Source organism: Dermacentor silvarum, chromosome 1, assembly GCF_013339745.2.
Source record: "Dermacentor silvarum isolate Dsil-2018 chromosome 1, BIME_Dsil_1.4, whole genome shotgun sequence".
Lineage (NCBI taxonomy): Eukaryota > Metazoa > Arthropoda > Arachnida > Ixodida > Ixodidae > Dermacentor > Dermacentor silvarum.
The window spans coordinates 223,678,801-223,694,226 of record NC_051154.1 but is presented as its reverse complement, the minus strand read 5'-3'; the positions used below and the strand labels follow the sequence as shown (position 1 = coordinate 223,694,226).

At 42.8% G+C, this 15,426-nt stretch overlaps 1 protein-coding gene across 4 annotated transcripts in view; it reads left to right on the top strand.

The window, feature by feature from the left end:
• Window positions 1-15,426, top strand: part of LOC119436817 (AP2-associated protein kinase 1-like) — a 120,323-nt gene that overhangs the window by 16,113 nt on the left and 88,784 nt on the right. For all 4 annotated transcript variants that reach the window (XM_049660000.1, XM_049659998.1, XM_049659999.1 and 1 more), the window contains exon 5: window positions 11,097-11,218. In XM_049660000.1, the coding sequence (XP_049515957.1) occupies window positions 11,097-11,218 (122 nt within the window). The remainder of the gene's footprint in view (window positions 1-11,096; window positions 11,219-15,426) is intronic.

Sequence of the window (15,426 nt, the reverse complement as noted above, 5' to 3'; positions counted from 1 at the left end):
TAATTTCCAAAATTGCTTGACATGGTGCTGCATCATATAATTAATGAAATTCAAGGTGTGCTAATGTTAATTTGGAGCTCTGTTGAATATGGATCATAGTGGTGACAGTGAACTTTTTTTTTTTTTTTCAGGGAGGGGGGTGAAGGGGCAGCTTGCCCTGCAGCATAGATGTACACCCGTGAGCAAAAGTATACGGACCACAGGGTCGCCGGAAAAACTAAATTTCTTCGTAATTAACATGCATAAACTGAAATTAACGAGTACACTGGAAAATTCGCAATGTCAAGATTGGACGGAAGTCCTCAATTTCAAGTTGCATTCGCAGGCAGTTGAAAAAATCGGCTTTATCGCGCAATCCCTGGTCCGTATACTTTTGCTCACGTGCGTACATGGAAATAATTGTGGAGGCCCTCCTTCTGTAAAATTGCAGTAGTGGTTTAGCACAAGTAAATTATTTACAGTTCAGATCTATCATTCAATTCTTTCATTCAGTTCTATACACTGGTGCTGTATATACCATTTTTTTAACATTAACAGAATTTTGAAAAATTGGCTGTGGCATAAAGCAGAAATCCACTCATGTAGCTGGATTACTTGAAGCAGACGTTAGTTACCCTAGAAATCAACATGCATAATTAACTAATTAACAAAATTTCAGTAACTTTCAACTAATTACTTGCGCACATATTGCAATACGTGGATTAGAGCCAGTGATTTCACAAGACACATCCACTTAGAATGGATGTTGAAACCAGTACCAGTTTTCTGATAAGTACTGTCAAACTGTTATAAGAATGCACTGTTGAACCCGCCGTGGTTGCTTAGTAGCTATGATGTTGGGCTGCTAAGTACGAGGTCGCGGGATCAAATTCTGGCAACGGCGGCCGCATTTCGATGGGGGTGAAATGCGAAAATACCCGTCTACTTAGATTTAGGTGCACGTTAAAGAACCCCAGGTGGTCCAAATTATTCCAGAGTCCCCCGCTACGGCGTGCCTCATAATCAGATCGTTGTTTCGGCACGTAAAACTCTATAATCTTTAATGCACTGTTGTTTCAGTTACTTTATTAACAAAACACCTTTTTGTGCATTGAAGCTAAAAAATTACTGTTACACCAAGGCATTTCATCACCAACTTTTGAGAACGCATATCTCAAAACTGGTGTCATCCTCAGAATTCGTTCCATGTGGATATGATTTTTGAAGTTACCAGCTACTATATGCAAATTGCAATATGTGCCATAAACTTAATTAGTTTAAAGGTTAATCAGCGAAACTTCAACAATTTAATTATTAATTTGATATCTTGGGCAAATAATGTCGGCCTCAAGAGTAATCTAGTTCAAGAATTGTGCTACATGTCACAGTTGAGTTTTAAAAACTATGTTATCGATTAAAAAAAACATTGTGTATGTTATGTTGAGAAAACTAGTTGAAAACGAATATGCTTGGTATTTCTTTACACAACAACAACGATAAAAAGGTTGCAAACTAATGTATTATACTTTGTCTAGAGAGAAACATACTTGCCAGCTACAAAATCACTTTGATCCATTTAAAAAGATGAGATTAGAAAATGAATTGGTGGAAAGATTGTAGCACTAAAAGTATGAAAATGACACTAAAGTATTGCAGGTGGAGAAATGCAAGTACAATATCTGTACATTACTGACAATAGACTACTGACACTGTTGACACTGTATTGCAAATCAAATTGAAAAAAGTGCTGAAAGCCATGTTTAAGGTGAGATGGGTCCCAATAACTTTATTAATAATGGTTGGATTTAAAAAATAGAGGCAGTGATAGCATTGAATAACCTTTCCAAAACCCATTTTGATTTTCTTTAATTTTATGTGCTATACACAAAATACATTTGTCTGCATGTATGAGAGCACTTTCTGACATCCCAGTTTTTTGCAATAATAATGGTGCAATACCTTATTGCTGCCCCTTAGTGACTGTGAAGTAGCTGTCTATAAGACATCGGTATCCAAAATATTAAATGCCGGTTCTGTAGATGTATTCCAGATACCTGCATTGGAAAGAGCTTTTTACCCCCTATAAATATATCGAGCCATATATGTAAATAGATAACTGCACTGTACATACATTGATTAGTATGGATGCGAGGTTTCACTGTGTTCAGACTAGTTTAGTTGTGGGGATGCTAGACTCTCACACTTCCCCTGATATTGTTTTACCGGAAGGGCTCGCGTCTTCTGCGATCTGGCTTCCCTGCGTGGCTGTGCGTTGCAGCCGATCGGTGTAGTTGCAGAATAGTATGAGAGATGGCATGAGTATTGCGCTGCTAACACCACCTGAGCTTATTCAGGAGCAAAAGGGAGAGTGGCCTTTCCCTTTTTGGCGTGGGGTTGGCTGGGTGGTGCGGACGTTTCACGTGCTCGGCGCCACGCTTCGCGGGACTGTCCTGCGAAAGGCTTCGGAGCAAGACACCGGGATGGATGAACACTATTGTTCAAACGCTCCACCGTTCGCGTGACTGTACACGAGAACGATTAGGCATTGGTGTCCAGCATGGGGGGGCAAACAAATGCGCTAAATATCCTGTCGCGGTGAGTCGGACTCCCTTGATTCGGCAGCACCCGTCAGCATGTTCTATTGGTACTAATTCGGCTAGCTAGCATTGGTATCAATAAATGCCCTTGTGATTGTTTGCACATCTGTGTTGTTGTTCCTTTCTCCTAAGAGCATGTTTGAGATTCCACATAGTATGCAAAACACTATGCAGAAAACAAGAAATGAATCCTTACTGCAGCATGAAAAGCACTTGGATTTTTATGTAGGGTTGCAGAGATGTAAAAAAAAAGTTTTTGTTGAAATGGAAATTAATATAAACCTAATAGCACTTAGCACATTTTATGTGGCCACTGTGACTACATACAACGTGCTTGTCACTGTCATCTAGTTCAGAAGTGTACTGTGGTAGTATTTTTGCATTTTAGGAATTATGGAACAAACTAGAGATTGAAAACATTTTTCAGGGAAGTAACTTTTCAACTGAACTATGAACTGTTTATATGAGCCATGAGAAAAGGAAACTTTGCTATGAGGCCATTTGCAGAAACAATTGTAAATATGACGTGCTTGGTGCATACATTTGCAATATGGAGTCATGCACATTTCTTGACTTCTTTGAATAACTTATAAGGAAAAACCTAATCCTTTATTGAAGCTGAAAGTTCTTAGCAAAACCAAAGCACTGAGCAAGGCCAGATGGAATAAATACAGAGATCCCACTCTTGTGCCAAACGAAATTTCCTGCGCCATCCTGATAAAAAAAAAAAAATCTTGTGCCTTAGTGTGCCTAAATTAGCAACTGTGCAAAATTTGTGCGGCCATTGTGGTCTGCAGACGTGCATAGCGCACATGACTAAAGCAGCCTAATAAATCGAACACCCGGTTATATTATGTTGCCTACCAATAATTCAGATTCGACGGGGACTGCTAAAAGCCGGATTAATTGGGAGTCCGAAATTTTAGGTTTGCCAGAAAAGAAGTTACTTTATGCCGCAAGTGGCTAAAGTATGCTGTATTCTCAAATGACCACTTTCACGGATACTTCCACTTTCGCGGGATTTCGCGTGACTATCGTCGCACACCTCGGCGTCTAGTAGCGACGGCATTCTTGTCACTGTAATACCCGTCACACGGCACGTGTAATGCCATTCGCAGCGAATGAGATTACGTGTTAATGCCATTTTTGTTGCTTCTACACGGGCGTAGTGAATGGCATTCGCCCATTGAATGAGTTTCCCGAACTCATTCACGCGCGACTTGTGTAATCTCAACGACAGTGGCTTGGCAAAAAATTATAAAATCGATATGTTAAAACGAAATGTAATATATTTTCAAATAACCATCCAATATTTACCATTGTATTGCTAACAATATAGTGAAAATATGTAAACAAGAGGCACGATTTGTAAGGTTTCGTTATTATAGCAGCCTGCCGATGAACATTGCCATCAATTGCGAATGCCATTTTGTTTACCCGTGTAGATTGGGAACGCAAGACTGCAATGACATTCGGTAGGAATGTCATTTACTGCAAATGACATTACATGTACCGTGTGACAGGGCTATTACAGGGACGCTATTGTTCGTCAATGTGTCCGGTGCTAGTCACGCAAAATGTTGTGAACGTATCTCCAGAAGTGATCCTCCAATAAGGTTTGCAATGCGTTGCTGCGCGCACACATGCTTGCCTGTGATGTGGTCAGTCTGTATTTCTACTGGGTAGGGAAACGGCGCAAAAACACACAAGACAAGAAGGGAGACACACAACCAGCGCTGACTGACTGAATTCTTTATTCAGAAAGGAACACATATATACCAAAAGAAAAAGAAAAAAGTAAAGAAGGGTAGATCACTGCGCATGGGCAAAAAATAGACACCGATTAGATTTGTATTTCCCGCAAATTATGATGGTTCTGGAGATATGTTAGTTCTGCCTCGGACAAGGCCACAGACCGAGTGCTGACGCACGACGCACCGTTCCTTGCAATGGCAGCAGCCTCAAAGATTTCTCGGGCACACGTGTCATGGTAGCGTCAGTGCTGGTTGTGTGTCTCCCTTGTATGTTTTTTTGCGCTGTTTCCCTATCGAGTATGTACCCAAGCCTCTACGGTCTGTATTTCTACCATTGTCATGCTGTTGCCACAGGCAGATGAAAAGTACTACAATCAATGCATGCACCGAATCTTAAGTCCATCGCAGCATGGTAGGCCCGCAATTTTTTATCGACGCATTTTTCAATGCTTTGACTGGTGTTATGAATGGGATCAAGTGGCCGTGAGTGGTTGATGGTGAGCACGTCATGGAATCGAATGGAAAGCATCGCTACAAAAGTACGGCCCAGAAGTTGACCCCACTGCGATAGCCGTGTGACGGCAGGTTTTTTAGCAAAAGTCATTGTCTGGCACCATGACTGTCGCGGAGTGTTGTATCTTGGGTTAATAAACCCGTGTTTGTTGGCGATCTGATTCCAGAGCTTTCTCTGCGCCGTGTCGGAAAGTAGACTAACCCTGCCGTAGTGCGTTTGTGCATTGCGGAGTGAAGGGGCGTCGTTCCCTTTCCTGACTGTCACTTGTAGGGTGAATCGCGAACCCATCTCCACAGCTTTAAGGTGTCCGAAATTTGATTCGTCCTTGTACGTTTAGTTTATGGTGCCACGAAGGAGTCTGCATAATCGAGCATGTCCAAAATCATTGGTGTCCGAACAATCAATCGGCGTCAGTTATGAACCAGCCAGTTGCTGAGAAGAGTCTTAAAACGTTACGAGAATCATCTAAAGCAGTGCTTGATCCTTACCAGGGGCTTGTGAAGGCTGGCCTGGCTCAGAAGAACATTAATGACATTTAGCCTGGCAAGGTGTTGCTGGCTGATGCCAACTCTAGCATTGCTGAAAATATGGCTAAGTTGGCAGCTGTCAATAAAGAATTAAGAAGACGTATAAGGTAGCATCTCAATAGCTTCACTAAATTAGAAATAAAGAGTTGCAACAGGCTGTGTGAACAGCTTCGTTGTCTTTTAAATAAAAGGGATACTAAAATTTAGGCTTCCCTTTTTTGCATTTATAGGCAGAACAGCATTGTTTTACAGCAAGTGAATGCTTTCTGGAAGGGCGCTTGTAGATTTTAAGAGTTCGAAAGTGCCTTTTACATGCCCAGCAGTTGGCATTCATTTGTTCCGGTGTGCTCCGAAATATATATTTAATTGCTCCAAACTGCTCCAAAAATTGCTCCAAATCTCAGTTCGCCAGTAACACCACTGTAAGTAAAACAGGGAATTTGCATCTGTAGGGCTTCAGAAGTTCTAAATGTGCAGACTAATGCTTTGAATTGCGACTTTTCCAAGGATCTGTGCACAAGAGGCAGTATGTTCTTGCATCTAACAAATGACATGTAAGCAGTAACTTGCAGGCAACCTATCTTGTGGTATAACTACCATTTTATGACGAGCAGTGGGTGTTGTTACAATATCGAGTAGGCTACGCAAGCTTTTGTGAAAAGATTTGTCCCTCCCCATTTTAGAGGATACTCCCCTCTGCCAGTTGGTCAGTTTTAAAACAAGCAGAACAGGTCCACGGTAGTAGTGCATCTTTTACTACAGGTACCAGTCTTTAAAACATTATCTACTGCTTTGCTGTTGTGGTTCATGGATTGGTTTACAGATCATGAGGCTCCACAACACCAATGTGCAGCACAGTGAAAACCCATAACATAGCAATATAAGCACTTCCCTTACTGAGCCATGAAATTATACTTTGCAGATGCAAAAGTTGGGTTCAACTTATGATGGCCTTGTTAAGGCTCATTAGCAAAATCGTAGCACTTGTTCTGTTATTGTACACACTTTGTGCTAGAAGGTACAAGTGCCTTCAGAAATGAGGGTGGCTGCATGTTATGTGTCTTCTTGCTGATGCACACCTCTTGCAGGTGAAATTCTTTTTTTTTTTCAATTTTGCTTTTCTCACTTATTTCCTTGCCAGTGTAGGTTATTTGACAAGTTATATTGGATTGGGGGGGGGGGGGGTACTGAATATCACTGTGTTAAATTCATTATTAGAATGTTTCAAATACATAATAAAGGGACACAAAAGAGAAAATTAAGTTGAGCTGGGTTAATTACTCTTATACAATACCAAAAAAAGTCACTCTTATCATATGAAGAGGCTAGGTAAGCCAGAAAACACAAATGAGAAACAGCTGGTGACGCTGCCTTCAAGTTTACCTAGACCTAGGTAATCTTTAATCGATAAAGACTAGATTATATTACAGTCGAATCTCGATAATTCGAACTCGAAGGGGCCCGAAAATTTGTTCGAATTAAAAGAAGTTCGAATTAAAAGAAGGCCTTATTTTTGAAGTATTCATGCACGATCCACGAACAGTGCGAGTCGTGAAATGCGGCGGTCAAACACACCGCAAGCGAGGGCCACGAAACTGCCCGTGCAGGCAAACGCTTGCTTCCCGATAACGGCAGAAAACGAAACTTCAGGGAGCTGGCGGCACGGCGACGGGCGCGTGCGGAGAACGTCGAAAGTGAGGGAGGAGGGCGGCAGAGAAGCGGATTTGGCCTTGGCAACGCCGTCGCTTCAGTGGCTTATGGTGGCTCCCCTCACCCTCCCTCGTAGCTCCCCCACCTTCGACAGTCTCCGTGTGCGCCCGCCGCTGTGCCGGCGCCGCTGCTCCCGCTGGCCCGGTGCCAGCTTAGCCTGCTCCCTGAGGTTTTGTTTTCTGCCATTATTGGGAAGTCGGCAGGACTGGGCCTCCGCTACTGCTTCCCTCTGCGCCGCTGCGTTGGCCGAGACGTTGGCACGTACACGCATGTTCCGGCGCGACGGTGAAACGGCGACCTTGCCATTTGAGAGTGAAATTTCCGCTGTATTTTTTTTTTTTTTCGTTTTCTTTTTCTCCACGCGGCGTTGAGGGGGTCTCCTAAAATTTTGCTCTGCGGCAGTGTCGGAACAATGTCGGTCGGAGGCGCCGCCGCATGATTTGGCACGCTGCTGAGAGCATCGTCGGTGCGCCGTATGTTCGAATTAACCGTCACAAATGCTTGCGCGGTCGAATTACCAGGCGTTTTCGCCCATAGGAATACACATAACTTTGACGGGACCACAGCGTCAGTTCGTATTAAGCGTGTTCGAATTAGCGAGATTCGACTGTATTAGAGAACCAAACTCTGAACTTGGCAAGTTTCAAGAACTTTTACTGAACCACGGCAGCCCAAATGCGAAAGTACAGTAGAATCTTGTTGAACAGAATCTCAAGGGACCGGACAGAGATGTTCCGATAAACAGAAGTTCCATTTATTCAGAAGGATGTGCAGGTAGGAAGGCAGTATATGTTATACACCCTCTTAATATTGTTTTCAGGAATGTAGATTTTTAAGTAAACATGGCAGCTTCTTAGAAAGACAAAAAAAAAAAAAGGCTGAAAAGACTAGGTGCGTAGCACATATTCTGGAACTAGTACAGTAGGCGACCGATAATTCGGACTTGGCAGGGGCCGCCTAACAAGTCCAAATAAACGAAAGTCTAAAATAATGTATTTGGCAGAAGTTAAGTGACTTAATTATTTACCAAGTGACAATTAAAAGAATACACACAAAAAAATTGACAGCGCGTCGCTGCACACACATTGCTTGCATGTGACCTGGTCAGTCTGTACTTCGACCATTTTCATGCTGTTGATTCAGATAGAACAAAGTGCGGTTAATGCATGCACCAAATCTGTATTCTCAACTTGAACAAAGGTCGGCCATGCTCCGATAGTCGAATAACAGCGGGGTTTTTTGCAAGTCATTTTTCGGTCCTTCCCTCTCTTCATTGCTGCTTTTTTTTTTTTTTTTTGGCACAAACTTCAAGTGTGGAAGTGCTGCTATTTAACATGTAAAGAAAAATGCTGGATGTGCGGCACATGCTGTGCATCCAGAATTTGTCATCTTTTATTCAGCAAACCCCATCTTTTAGAATATGATGCAGTTGTATGGAATCTGCCCAAGCTAGGTGACATTACGAAACTTGAAGCCATTCAGAAGGCCATTCACTTTGTTTACCGGCAGTTTGACCGTGACTCCCCCTCCCCCTTCAGCAGCCTTGTCTTCGTTCCTTTTAAGGCGAAACTACATGCATCCGATTTTCTAGTGACTGCAACAAGCGACAGGTTTTGACGCTGTGGAGGGCGATTCCTTATTGTCGCTTGTCGCATTGCCGATTTTTCACCAGCCAGAAAATTTCGCTTGTCGCCAGGAAGTTCGTGCTGTAGCTTCTGCTTTTTACCGTGTGATTGCTCAATATGACAGGAACCAGTTCACCAGCTTTGATCTATATTCACTCTTGCTACTTGCTCTCCGCCGTGACAGGAAGAAATAAATGGTAAAGTCAGTCTTTGCGTTGTCTCATTGCCAGCTAAGGACAAAATATTGTCAATGTTTTGTCATTACGATCAGTTTGTTTTGGCGTTGTTAGGCCTGAGACGCCACCGAGAGCTGAAAAAGTGTTTCGATATTTACCTACCAGGTGGTGCCACAGCATTTCATGCTGGCAACATGGAATGCATCTTTACTGATGTCTTATTAAAACTAGAACTATACGCTCTAGTTGAAACATTGGCCTCATGGCATGTCAGATTTTTTTTACAAGTGTATGGTTTGATTTATCCGGTTAACAATGGAAATTTGTCAACTTTTTTTTTTGTGATGTCACGTTCATGTGGTTGCCCTACACTGTGTCGTTTGTCGCTGTCGCTTGAATATCACATGCATCTGGTTGCCTCTTCAGTATCTATCGGTACATAGAGATATTGAATAATTAAAGTTTCTTCATTCTAACATTAAATTTTTGCCTCATATTTTGAATAATGATTATTTTTGCCACTTTCTTTTCTACATGCACTTTAAAAAAGAATTTAGATGTAGAAGCATGGGAACGTAGGCTATGTCAAAGCCGGCTATCCCACACATGCGCTCTCCATGACCTTAATCTCAACCCATACTTTTCACATGCCGACACTTTTAAATGCAGTGGTGGTCCAACTGCACCATTTGCTCCATTTTGCTACAATTCTACTCGTCTGCACCTTGCTGCGCCCACCGAAGTGGAACTTAGGCCAAGTGCGCCAAAGCGCCACCTTTGCCTTGGGTGCTACGCGGACATCGGAGTAGCGTGGCGGATCCCTCTATTTGTGGACAGACCCGCGGCTAAGCATTCCGAGCATTGGCGATGCGGACTTCGCAACGAAGCTTCGTGCACGGAATCCTCGATCGGACATGCAATTAAGCCTTTCAGCACTCGATGTTTCGGAATTCACGACTAAGCACATCGAGCGTTGACTCCTCAGGCCCGCGGCTAGGCATTGTTGTCGCAGAAAATTGTTTTTCTGCATTTCTAGTCCCTTTTGTATTATGTCTGATTGCATACAACTGTTCTCAGTTGTCTACAAGTGCTATTTACGTAGACAAATAATGTCTGCTTGCAACGTTTTCAGCTCTGGGCATGCGAGCTAAATGGTTTCATCAGTCTGTCTTGTTTGTGTACATTTGCACTAAAGAAGTACTTAAAAATTGTGTAGTAGCAATAAGCTGCACCAAATGTCATGCACTTGCTTTTCTCCTGCTCTAACTGATCCAAAACAAAATTTTGTGCTACAGAACTGCTACAAAATGCTTATGTGGCTGCTCCTAGATTGCTACAAAACAGCTTTTTTTCCTGCTCCAAAAATTGCTCCAATTCTCGAACTAGCTGGACCACCACAGTAAATGGCTTTTCCTTGAATGTTGAAAGATAGAATGGTTCACTTAGTGGTGATATCTGTTACCAGTTGGTATGTTTCTTGATGCTCCAACAAATCATTAACAATTTTTTTTTTTTCTGTACATACCCACATTCAACTTGCACCTATGTTATAAGTGTCTTGCTGGTGTCACCCCTTTTTTGTTTAGATTTTGTGCCTTCTTTGTTTTCATATGATGTTTTTTTCCCAGCTTTTATTCAATAGTGCATTTTTGTTTTCATTACTTATTGTTGACTGCTTTCTGTTGGCCATTTCCCTTTATGTATATTTACAATAGCTATTTAAAGTTTTTTTTTTCCTTTTTTATATTGTTTGTTGTATTGTGTTCTTAATTATTGCATTCTTGTACTTCCACTCCTGCCATAGCCCCTTCATGGGCTGCAGTATGTGTAAGATAATTAAAATGGCACAATGCCTAATCAACCTTTAATGTTAATTTGGCTTTGAAGACATTCATGTCAAGCTGGGAATTTGCTAATATACTATGCTTCCCCTTTCCTTGTATCACCATGCCATACTTTTCTGGCAAAGCTAGGAGCTCAGTTACAAAACTCTATCACTTTCCTGTTTAGATCCTTTGGGGTTTTCTTGTCAGCTGCAGAAAATATAGGAGCCTTGTAGTGTAAAAATAGCTTGGAACTAAGTCCTTCTAGAAGGCTGTTCTTCCTCTTTGGCATCTACACTAAACATTTTTTGTACCCAACCTAAATCTACCTTTCGTGTAATTGTGCATGGTATGTGGCTTCAGTATTGCGCTTCTACATGGGGGATTTCAGGTGGAAAACATTCTAATCAGCGACTCTGGCCACTATGTACTCTGCGACTTTGGGAGTGCCACTGCCAAGAGCCTCAATCCTCAGGCGCAGGGAGTGGCAGCAGTGGAGGAAGAAATCCTCAAGTAAGTAGCTTGCCAAAATATGCCTGTTGTTGTGCTACAGTTGTACTAGTTGCGACAAGGTTTCCCATAGCAGCTGATTGAGTAGCTAAGTCATCATGAGGCAAGTAGGTGGCAATCTGTAGTTGCAACTGCTGGTGATCGTGCAGCCAAGCACTGCTCTAAATGTAGTCAGGATGAGCCCATAAGGTCAATGGCAATCTTCTTGGCATGCTTATTTATTAAAGTGAAACTTTTTTTGGCTCTTCCTCCTATTTTGTGTAGATGGATGTCTGGCTGAGTAAACTGTGCTGGTCTCGCAGACAGCATAATCAAGGCTCAGCCAATTTCGGAGATTGTGTAATCAAAGGTGGTTACTTGGTCGGCCAATCCTGATACCAGTGCACAATAAATTTGCTCGGAAGTTTTAATGTGGTTTGTAATGCAGGATCCTGGAGGCAATGCAACGTCACGGCACCCACTCGCCTCATATCATTAATCAATAAAGCTAACCAATAACTCCTCAGTATCATATGGCAGCAGGTCTGCCGGGAAGCTGTCAATTGATTTTGACAATAATCTTCCGGTGGTTCTGCCCAATGATTACTGCTGTTACTACTACTACTAACTACTACTTCGCACAGGAATAAGCAAACATTACAAGGTCTGCATGACTTGTTGCTGTGTCACTGCGTTCCAACCTGTGGAGATGGGTTTGCACAGGGCTTACCCTACGAGTGACGGTCAGGAAAGAGCACGACGCTCCTCCACTCCGCAACGCACAAAGGCGCTACGGCAGGGTTCGTCGACTCTCTTACACGGCGCAGCGAAGGCTCCGGAGTCGGATCGCCAACAAACATGGGTTTATTCACCCAAGATACAGCACAGTGCGACAGTCACGGCGCTTACGGGCCAAGGCTCACCGCTAGACCGATCGAGTACGCGCACCCGCTGCGCTAGGGCTAACTGGGTAGCGGTCCGCCGAGCGCGAGAACGAGGAGTCGCGAGAACAAAGGTCTCATGTACCAACCACATTGCAGGCCTGTGAGCATCTGCCGCAGCGAGGAAGCGCTCAGCGGACGAGAGCTCGGGTGGAGAGGGTGCCCGGGGGCCGCCGCGCAGGAGGCCAATCAGGGCGCGTCCCAGTGACGTGTTCTCACGGGGCAAGTCCAATTCCGGGGGAGAGAAGCACGGTTTGCGCGGGAAAGTAGGTCCGGCGCGCTAGCCATGTCCGTCATGTTGCCGTTACGGCGGCGGTTCCCGGAGGTCGAGCTAAGCGCCACGCGCGAGCTGGGGGACGAGGTGTGGGAAGGCACCTCGATCCCCACAAACCAGACTCCTGAATGGAAGGTGCATATGTGTCGCACCTCTTGAGTGCAAGATGGGGTGAAGCAACAGTGCAGCTTCAAATCTGCTATTTTTCTGCTGTGGCACATTAATTGAAACGTAATTGAACTGATTGTTTCAGCGTTTCAACGGAACCCTAGCTTTTTTAGTTCTATGACTGCTTCCATTTCCCCTTTAAAGTGTGAATTTAAGCTGTAACCATGAGGTGCTGGTACTGTAATTCTGCCTTTGCAGAACTAGCTTTGTGTATGTCTTTACTGTTGTATTGCCTATCTTGATTTTATGGGTGGTCATATAAGCATGTAAGGTTGCTTTCTGAAACAGTTGTTTCAGAACATGAAATGCTTCTTCAGTTCAATAAAAATGATGGTCAACACACATTATCAATTTTTTCCCCTCTGTTTCACTCGGCCATGAATGAAAACAACGCAGAAGAGTACATTTAAACTTTCCTACTGATAAGAAATGGCCAGTGTTGGGAATGACACCACGTTGGCCTGTGTGGAGGCAATGCAACAATGGTTACTCGTAATTTGCAAGTGCGAAATAACATGTACCATGCAAATGCACAAGGTAGACACCAGAGTTGCAAAGTGGCAACTTCGGAGTTCAAATGATTTCGGAATCATTACACATTTTTGAACACCCAGAATGAGAGTAGAATTATGGCGCCATTCAAGCAGGTGGAATAAAATGGGAGCCTAAAATTCCGGAATGGTGTTGGAATGGAATGGGTACATAGTCCTTGGTTTTAAGTGAGACTACAAAAACAGTAAATTTGCCAATTAGACTAATCTAAAATTCTCCAATTTATTACATTTCTTCATTCTCCATTTTCTGAATATCAGATCTTTCAATATCTACCTATAGATAAATACCTCTGCCATGGTAATTATAAACATGGTATTCTACACTTCTGAAGACCCAGAAACCTTTCGGCATTACAATGCCAAAGTGCATTTAAAGACAGCAACCTTTATTTGTGAAGAATGATTGGATTTATCAAGCGCATGCTTGGCCTATGACAGGAGCACTGAGGCCAAAAATGAATGGTTGCAGCCTGCGGGAGTCCATGGTGGCTTAAAACGCACACCATGCTTTTTGTTTTTCACACACTGTCTAATATCGAGAAGGCACGATAACTGGGAATCAGCGAGGTGTGCTGGAAAAAATGGTGCCTGTTAATATGCCAGTAAATGTGAAGGAAAAATGATTCTCTTGCAAAACATATCAATATGTTTTGCTTTTCTGCAAGTCATCAAAGGGGCAAAATAAGTGAGCTGGATAGATGACATGCACAACTGGGCAAGGTTGTTTTGTACTTTGCTTTACTTGAATAGAAATAGTGTTGGAAGAAATTTGATTTTTAGAAATGGCGCATTTTATTTAAAAGGCAATTATACAGTACCTTGCCTGTATCGCAGCTTGCTATGTTGTTGTGAACTAACATGTGAATAGCTTGAAGCTAACTTCAACAGTCAGGAGCAGGTAGCTGTAGGCTAGTATTTGCAAAATTGGTGCACCACGCTGCCTGAAATTAGCGTCATGTTTGGCTGGGAGAAGACAGGCTTACTCCTAAATTGAAGAAATATGTTAAACAAGACGAAGCGAAATTTCGCTTACAAATACTGCAGTCACTATAGAGCATTTTTTTCATCGTTATCTTGAAGAAGCCTGGAGATTGACTGAGCCTTTGTGCTCTTTTTGCTTTTTTCTTTTTTTTTCCCGATGAGGGTAGTAGTTTCAGAAGAGACGACCACATGACAGGCTGGCAGCCCGTCATGTGCTCCATTCTTTCAAAATTGACGTGTTTTAGAGATACTTGTTCAGTCGAACCCGGATATATCGAACCCACATGATGAATTATTGTGTATAACGAACAGCAGTGAAATTTTCTTGAAAATATTTGTATATAATTTTTATTTTATATATATCGAATTACCTATATCTTAAACTTTTTTGTGATCCCCTTTAGATTCGATATATCTGGGTTCGAGTGTATTATGACGGCAAGAACTAAGTATATTTTGCAATCACATCATTTATTTGTGACTTCAACCCGCGCAGCTAACATATGAATGTACTGTTAAGACAGTAGATATTAGAGAGATTACAAATAACACACTTCAAAAATAACAGGCCACAAAGCATTTTCTTGTGCGAAAAAATAGTACCTAACATTGTCAAGTTGTTAAGACTTCAAAAATATGTTTTAGTTACAAGGCATGCAAATGCGCAAGTACAGTTAAACCTGGATATAATGAAATTGACAAATTCCCAAAAAACTTCCTTATAAAGAGGATTGCGTTATATGCAGGTTCGACACGAAAATAAAATTTGAAAAAGAAATGCTTACCGTATTTACTCGATTCTAACGCGCCCTCGATTGTAACGTGCGCCCGTTTTCCGTTTTCGTCGAAGCACTCATCCTTGGAATGTCACACCAAGTACTGGATGCATGGATGTGTGTCGTTTCGCACAAGCGCGAGGCATCGGAAATGAAGAGCAAGCGTCACGGATGGCGTTGTAGCGTCGTATAGTGTTACAGTAGAACCCCGCTGTTACGTTCCCGGGTGCTGCGTTTTCCCAGCTGTTACGTCGTTTTATGCCGGTCCCGGCACAGCTCCCATAGAACCCAATGTATTGGTAACCCCGCTGTTGCATCGCAACTGTGGGACCATTCCCGCATCATACATTGCGAACTGGCACCCCGCGCCGGCCCGAGCGGCCATTTTGACTTCATGTTGCTTGGCTTGACGATGGCATTGGCCGCCCAAAGTGCCGGGGGTGACAACTATGACGTATTTTCGGTTTCCGCCAGCAGAAGTATGGCCCTTGAGATCCGTTATTTGCTATCTTAAGATGGTGTCTATGACGCGTTGCGG